We start from the raw sequence: 8,995 nt of genomic DNA on the forward strand, positions 1-8,995 counted from the left end.
ATTTATGAAATGTGTAATGAGCATAATGAATAATGTTTATGCATGTCAAAGGTCATTTGCAAATATCTCATAATCATGTGTCAAAAATGCCCTTATAATCATTCAAGCTTACAAGCAAGCATGCGCATCCAATAAGAACAAGTCATAAGTATTTTCATTATGAAACAAACTTGTTCAATTCATAAATCATTCTAAACTTAAAGGATGGCAACATTTTTCTCATATAAGCTCATTTTGCTTTAAAAGTACTAATTAAAGTAGTCAAAACTTTCAAGCTCATTATCAACCATCTTAAACTATTCAAACAAGTTTTAAAATGTAAATCAAGATTGTTCAAATGGTCGACTTATGTTAGGCACAAGGAAATCAAGGATAATTTTTTTTAACTCAATTTTCCTTATCTTAGGCTTCTTAAATAAGTGTGAGTGCAAGTCATCAAGTATGCTCATATTTTTATCACATTATCAACTTTTTATGTTTCAAAATTATGCTCAAAAATCATTTTTCCTCAAAGAAGAAGTATGGAAATAATTTCACAAAACATGAGGAAATTTTATAGAAATAACTTTCCATAATCAAGCAATCTTGATAAAATAATTTTCTTAAAATAAGAATGAGGATATATTCAAGATCAAATATAAGTACATACTTAATTTTTAGATTCATACTTCCTTGCAACTTATAGCATGTATCATATCAAATCAAGTTGCATAGTCAAGATTTATCAATAAAGCTCAAAGAATTATGTACTTAATATTCAAGAAAGAATAGACAACCAAAGTTTTCAATTAAGAAAAGCAAACAATTTTAGAAACCAAGCTAAATGAATGAAACTTTCAATAAATAAGCAATCAAAATTCTCCTTTAGACAAATAAAAGGCTTTTAGCATAAAGATCTCCCATTTTCCTTTATGTGTGACTAAAGAGCATTCATTCTTAAAGAATTATTCTTCATTACTCTAGCACACTTACAAGAGACATTTTTCATTTGATCTTTGCTATCCAAATTGCTTTGGATCCTTGAAAGTTAGTCTCATCCTATAAAATTCCTTTTGGAACCCACACTTGTCTAAATTTATAAGATAACATTTTCTAATTAGAAAAGTGTATGAACAATAACTATAAAATGTGAAATGATTGCCTTTATCATTTTGGAAGATGAGGAATTCATGAAAGCCTTTTATTTCTCATTTAATAAATCTTCAAATTTCCTTTTCACATCAAAATTTTCTTTTTCCAAAATATCAATTTTCTTTTGGTAAGCTTCAAAATCCTTTTTCAAATTTTCATTTTCTTTTTCTAAGTCAATTTTTGCTTTCATCAAAAATTCATATTCAACATCGAGTATGGAAATAATTTTCTTGTGCTTCATATTCATTTTCTTAAACTCAAATGCAAAATCCTCAAAAGCATCATGCAAATCATCAAAAGCATATAAATTAAGTTCACGAGATGAAGAAATTACCTTTATCTCTTCAAACGCCATGAGGCATAATTCAATTTGATTTGAGAATTCATCTTCACTTGATTCCTTGTTTGCATTTGCCATGTTGCTTGTTGAGCATTAATTCTCACAAGACTTGTCTTCTAATTCCTTTTTCTTCTTTGTTTCTCCATATAACTCTTTTAATTTTCTCCAAATTTCCTTGACACTTTTGGACATGAACACTTTATTGTATTCTCCATAATCACATGCACAAATGAGAATGTGCATGGCCTTAGAGTTGATTTGTACTTTCCTCATTTCAGCTTCTGTCCACTTATTTATATCTTTGGGAGTTTTCTCACCATTTACCGAAATTGTAATCATTCGAATAAAAAGACCATCAGTAATGACATCCCATATCTCATAGTCATAAAACCTAATATAAATGGATATTTTAGTACCCCAATAAGGATAGTTTGATCCATCAAATAGAAGAGATCTGTTTATAGACTATCCTACAACAGCAACAGATTTTTGAAGAGCTATTAATATAATCATTTTATTTAATTTTTAAATATTAATACTTTATTTAAATAATATAAATTTTAATGATAAATTTAAAATTTGAAATACAATATTTATTTATACTTTAAATATGAACATTGTTAAAATATTAAGCCTCCGAATCCTGAAATTTCTCTGCTCCTCCGTGCACCACTCTGTCTCTCTCTCTCTCTCTCTCTCTCTCCTTACTTGGGAGTGATTTATTAACTTCTACTCACTCTCTCGCTCTTCTTTTAAGAAAAAAAAAACCATCAACTTTCTCTCTCTAGGGTTTCGAAGGGAAACTTATAGAGAAACGGGAGGGGCAACCCACCCTACTTGTAGGGGTACTTGCGATTTACACAACGAGTTTTATTGTGTTCATCGGATTCACGAGAGGCTTCAATTTGTTTTTTTATTCCTGGGGAAAAAGAAACGGAGGAGGGAATCAGTTTGTTCTAGCGGCGTAGTGGATCGCCGTTTTTTGCTGCAACTTCGTCGTCGATTTCATGTTTCTGGTTATGAGTTCATGGTGTTCTATAGATGCTGAACGATTGCTAGTATGGACTTAAATGCTTCGCCTTCACCTGAAGATGATGAAGAGACGTATGAAAGACATATAGGACACTACTCTGCACCAGAAGACCATGTAGAGTCTGCAGTTGAAGAAAGACGGAAGAGATTGAGAAGAGACCAACCAGATGACCGGCCTGTGCATGTCTCTCAGCCTCCTATTCAGGGTCACTTTTATCAAAACAGGAATCCCAGGGTTTATGATAAACATAGGATCCCTCCTGGTTGGCTGGATTGTCCTTCGGTTGGTCGGGAAATAGGCTGCATCATTCCTTCTAAGGTTCCACTTGGTGAATCTTACGATTACTGTGTTCCTCCTGGTAAAAGATACTCTTTCGAACAAGCGATTCATCAGCAAAGAGTTTTAGGAAGAACTCTTGGTTTGGTGATTGATTTGACAAACACATCTCGTTACTATCGAACTACAGACGTTAAGAGTGAAGGCAATATTGAGCATGTAAAGATTCCATGCAGGGGAAGGGATGCCGTACCGGATAATGTCTCTGTAAATATCTTTGTCTACAAGGTATCAAAATTCCTCCGAAGTCAGAAGTCAAAGAAATATATTCTTGTCCATTGTACGCATGGGCATAATCGCACTGGATACATGATTGTTCACTATCTCATGCGTTCACGATCAATGTCTGTTACTCAGGCAATAAAAATTTTTTCAGAGGCACGTCCTCCGGGTATCTACAAACCGGACTATATTGATGCCTTGTATGCATTTTATCATGAAAGAAGGCCTGAAATGGTTGTCTGCCCGCCAACTCCTGAGTGGAAGAGATCTTCTGATATTGATCTCAACGGTGAAGCAGTTGCAGATGATGATGATGGTGGAGGTCCAACTGCATTACATGAGAATCAGCAGACGGATGTCGTGTTGACAAATGATGACATTTTGGGAGATGAAATACCTCATGACCAGCAGGAATCACTGCGGTCATTCTGCTACGAAATGTTGGAGTTAAATGTTGGGGTTAGAAGACATTCGCAATTTCCTGGTTCACATCCAGTTTCGTTCAACAGCGACAGTTTGCAACTTTTAAGGCAACGCTATTATTATACCACTTGGAAAGCGGATGGAACAAGATATATGATGTTAATAACTGTTGATGGATGTTACTTAATTGATAGGAGTTTTAATTTCCGAAGGGTTCAGATGAGGTTTCCGGGTCAACACCCACCTAAAGGTATAGGGGACAGAACTCATCATTTCACATTGCTTGATGGGGAGATGGTAATAGATACCATGCCAGACTCTCATAAGCAAGAGAGAAGATACCTCATCTATGATATGATGGCACTAAACCACGTTGGTTCTTTAATACAGTGGCCTTTCTGTGAACGATGGAAAATGCTTGAAATGGAAGTGATTGAGCCTCGAAATTATGAACGCCAGAACATTTACCAGAGCAGGAATCCTTATTACCGATATGACCTTGAACCCTTCAGAGTGCGGAGGAAGGACTTTTGGTTGCTCTCTGCTGTAAATAAGGTTTTGAAGGAATTTATCCCCAGGCTCTCTCATAAGGCAGATGGTCTTATTTTTCAGGGCTGGGACGATCCTTATGTACCTCGCACTCATGAAGGTCTTCTGAAGTGGAAATATGCTCAGTTGAACTCTGTTGACTTTTTATTTGAGATTGGTAGTGATAGTCGTGAACAACTTTTTCTCTACCAACAGGGGAGAAAGAAGTTGATGGAAGGGAATAGAGTTGAATTCAGATATGTTTCAGATCCTCCTTGTTCATTCTCTGGGAAGATTATCGAGTGTTGTTGGGATCCTGATCAACATGTGTGGATCTATATGAGGATCAGGACAGATAAGTCGACTCCCAATGATTTCAACACTTTCAAGAAGGTTAAGCGAAGTATGGAGGATAATATCACAGAGGAAATCTTGTTAAACGAGATTAAGGAGATCATTCGCTTGCCCATGTATGCTGATAGAATAAAGATTGACAGCAAGGCCCACCTGCATACAAATTCAGCACGACGCAAGTGATGGATAGCATGCCTGGTTTGTTGTCCAGTTGATTGAAGTATTGGATGCTTGAGTGTGCCTTTCATGGCCTGTGTGCTTTTAGGTTTCTTTTGGTAGGAAGTTAGGTGCATACTTGGGCTATGGAGCACATCATGTAAAGGGTCACTGTGATATCATGTAATTAGCTATCCCCTTTCTAGTCAGTCTTGTAGTAATGCGTGTGCTACGCTGGTGAGTTGTTTGATCCAGGTGGTACACTCGAATAGTTCTGCGACGTTCAGGTCTAAGACTATTTGTCTTATAGTTGTTCAGATCAAGAGGATTAGCACTAGGGTAACCATTTAGATTGGTGTTAAATTTTTTTTTCTTATTATTCTCCCTTATGTTAGTGATCTCTAAGTTCCTCTAAAAGGGTAGCCATTTTCCAGAATAAAAGGCAGAGTGTTCCATTTTGAGGGTTTTTGGCATTTTGGCTCTATGTGAATGTTTGATGGGAAAATGGAGACTTTGGTATTTAATCTTGCTCGTATATTCTGCTTTTGCTGATTAAATAGTTTTGCTGCTTTCCCTTCAAAAATAAAATAAAATTTTATATATAATTTAAATATTATTGTGATTAAAATATTAAAATATTAATGTTTTCAATAAAAATTTAGAGAATTAAAAAGGAGAATTTAGAGAGGGAAGGAAAGAGGCAAAAATGGGAAGAGAGAGAAAGAACGAAAAAAAAAAAGAAAAAAATGTTTTTTTTCTTAGCCAAAAGTAGAGTTATTTATATATAAATCACTGATAAATACAGTGTTAAGGTAGCATTGAAGCTATCTTGAAAAGTATAACATGTGGATACACCATGTGACATATGCAAACATTAAGCCACTACAGATTTGGATAAAGCATTAAAGCATAATTATCCTACCATTGTCATTGCAAGCCTTACAAGTCAATCGATTTTGTAACAGTAAAACACTACATTAATTAGTCATATTTCATATTAAATACATTATGAATAATTTATATGATGAATGAGGTATTTCTTTATCCATGAGTTTATTTATAAAGAGTTGTGAGAGATTTATGTAGATAAAGTCCTTGAAACATAATAGCCTTGCAAAGAAATTATAAAAGTTATAATTATGAGATTCTTATGCATCAAAGCCTTGTTCCTAAATATATTCCTAGTCATTGTATTGTTAAGAATAAGGGCATTGATAACGCTCAAAGACTCATACATATTAAGCTTTTTTACTTTGGAAGTAAGCAATTGATCTCATACATTGAAATATGTGAGTTACTTAAGGCTAGTATGTGGATACTTGTTAAGGAACAAGTTCAACGAACATGACCCGCTATAAGAGTTTCATTTGGTATTTCATTCAAGTGTCTATGGAAATACTCTCATATGTCAATAGTGTAGTAATCTTTAGACTTATGATACCAAGTCATCTTGTATGTAAATTATCATACTTTGATTTCACCTCTATGAGTCTGAAGATGACTAGATGCTTAAATAAGGTGCTTTTGGGTGTGGCATGAAGCATACAAAAATGAATGAGTAGTTCAAAGAGGATTCATCACCCGAAGTGATTTGAAGGGGACATATCTCATTTGCTTCTAGCTTATATCGATTAAAAATCCTTAGTCAACGTAGTCTTGATAAGTCAATATAGAAGCTGCAAGACTAATATGGATAAGTTAGAAAGTAGGCACCGAGCTAAGCTTTTTATCTATCTGGGATATATGATGAAAATATCGAATTACATTGAGATACTATACACTAAAAAATTAATCAAATCATATTAACTCTCCTGACATTTGGGTGGTCATGGTGTATTGCTAGATGTCCCTCATAATTTATAAATATAAATATAAATTCTTAATTGAATTAATATATATTTATTACCAATATATTAGGAACCTAATGGGTCACACATATAAGGTAAATTGTCGATATTAATTTGACTTCAACTGGATGTGATCTAATTGATTTTATAGAGGTTTAATCCAATTAAGCATTGACCTAAATCAAATATGATTTGATGGAGTATTAAGTAAAGGTCCAATTAGCCCAAGACATTTTATAAGCCTCGTTAGATATAAAGTAGGTCTATTCACTCTATAAAAGAATCCCTTAGCCACCTTTTGAATATATAGAAGAATTCTATTTTATTTTCTTATGTGTTAAGATAGGATCACAGTAAAAAAGAGAGAAACACAAGAGAGCTCAAAATTGAGAGTTTGGTAACACAAACTTTAGCTTGGGGACTCATGCACTCTTAGTGAAGATATTTCAACAAATCATTGTGTGGATCACTATTAGAGGCAGGACAACTGTGTTGTTATGATTTGATAAGTCCTAATTGGTGTACAAAAGTTAAAAATAAAAAGCTAAAGAAGACTCCACCAAATAAAGCAGACTTTCAAGTATATCAAAATCTCTCTTTATAGTTATTCTAGATTAGTTTCAATTAAAGTGATCCATGGCTTAGAGAATTAAAATTTTAATGATATTCTGCTACATCTGAGTCATCTTAACATGATTTAAATCCCCAACAGTGGTATCAGACCTTCTTTTAATGGATCTAATCTAGTTTTATATTTAGTTGTTGAAGATTACAAAAACTATTTTGTTTATATGTCGATTTGATGCAAAGTTTTAAAAGTTATTTAGAATAATTATGAATGGATTTTTTCAAGACTAACTTATATTTCAAAAGGCCATTAAAGTTTTGATTTATGAACTTAAAATCTAGATTTAATAAGTCTTTAAAGATTTGATAGATTTGTTTTAAAAGAATCCAAATCTGAAAAATCTAGCAACATAGCATGATCTGATTTGGAAATTTTTTTGAAGGACCTAGAGAAGGAGTTCATGCGTGATTTTTGGAGGATCAAAGGTCAAGAGGATGATCTTAATCTCTCAAAATTTATCTCATTTGGGTGGAGATCTAATGATGTTTCTGCACAAACAATTTTTTTGAATTGTATTCTTGTGTGACAAGGACTCTTGCAAAATCATGGCTACTTGTATTATGAATTTGCTGAGGTTTTGAGAGCTTTTTGGCATGATATTTAGGGCATGAGATATCTCTAAATTAGTGCCAAAATTGTAGAAAACAATGGAGGATGGAGCTTCAAAGAAATTGGGACAGCATAGCTAATGCAAACCCAATAAAATTACATTAGCTTGTGCGATTCCTTCTCTATATAATTAAGAATTATACTAATTTGGTTATGACAGGGAATTAGACTCATAATTGTAATGGAATATATCTTAAAAAGTTTAGGATTGCCCTCAATAAGATTTTAAAATCAAATTGGCAAAGAAATAAGACTTTTGGCCGTAAAGATCTAATTATAGTTGGACTAGAATTGTAAAAATTGACAACAAGGATTAAATTTTCTAATAAGATTAAAAAGCCTAATTGGATTAGGATTATTTGTGAATATTAAATTTCTAATATGATTAGGACTTCTATTGAGAATAAGTGTCAAATTTAAATTCATTGTCTTACAAGGTTTAGGATTACAAAGTCTATGCTTAATTTAATTCCTAGTAGGACTAAGACTGCTAAATTGGCATAAGACTTGTAATGGGATTAGGACATCAAATTATTTGATTAATATCTTTAAAGGTTGAGTAATATTATTGCCAAATGATATATAAGATCTTCAATTTGAATTAAAAATAAGTTTTATATGCTCATTATATGATTATGAATGTATAAGGACAATTATGGACTTAGACCACTATAATGTGTTATGAATTGTTACGGTTGAATGTATTTGGCATTTATTTTATAAATAGGGAGTGTCTACCTTATCTTTTTTCTATTTTATTCAAGAGTTGTAAATTTCTTTTCTCATCTCACTCCCCTCAAATGTAACTTGAGGTTTCTTTACATATATGTAATTAGAATTCATAGTTTTATACTAGAACGAAAATTTTGTAATCCCAAGAATGAACTACGAAGACGCCAAAGAGACATGAAGATTACAAGACTACAAGATATGGTGATATTTGTATGTAATCCCTTAGGATTTACCCAACTAATTTCCTTCGATGGCTCAAGAAAATTAAATTAGATAAAAGTCCATAATCATACTAGTAGTATGCATGCGATAGATTTTTTTTATGCAATATTATAAATGCCATGCATGCCAAATTCGATAAGACCTAAATAACAAGATAAAAGCAACAACAAAAATCCCTCATTAAAATATTGAGTCACATGCTTCGCATGATTAAGTTACCTTCAACCATATAGCAAGATAACGAGGCAACCTTTTTAATTGAAAACTTGTTGAATCACTCAAGGTCAAACTTTTACAAGAGCACGTTTGAGTTATTGGTAGGTCTTACTCAACTAAAATTATGGGGTTTGAATGTGCGACACTTGACCACATGGTCTTAGAAATAGGGTTAGGCGAAATGCATGTAATGCATTTAGACAATGAGTTGTCACCTA

General features: G+C 33.0%; 1 protein-coding gene across 1 annotated transcript; it reads left to right on the plus strand.

Moving 5' to 3' along the window:
- Positions 1-2,528: 2,528 nt before the first annotated feature.
- LOC110411387 (uncharacterized) lies at positions 2,529-4,619 on the plus strand. The gene has a single exon (XM_021421521.2). It carries the CDS (start codon positions 2,532-2,534, stop codon positions 4,548-4,550), a length of 2,019 nt encoding a protein of 672 aa, XP_021277196.1. The 5' UTR covers positions 2,529-2,531; the 3' UTR covers positions 4,551-4,619.
- The last annotated feature ends 4,376 nt before the right edge of the window (positions 4,620-8,995 follow it).

Source organism: Theobroma umbraticum, unplaced genomic scaffold (genome assembly GCF_002168275.2).
Source record: "Theobroma umbraticum cultivar Fairchild unplaced genomic scaffold, ASM216827v3 scaffold_56.0, whole genome shotgun sequence".
NCBI classification, from domain to species: domain Eukaryota; kingdom Viridiplantae; phylum Streptophyta; class Magnoliopsida; order Malvales; family Malvaceae; genus Theobroma; species Theobroma umbraticum.

Bases quoted from the DNA above. Each gene is read 5' to 3' on its own strand.
- LOC110411387 (XM_021421521.2), top strand. From the start codon at position 2,532: ATGGACTTAAATGCTTCGCCTTCACCTGAAGATGATGAAGAGACGTAT.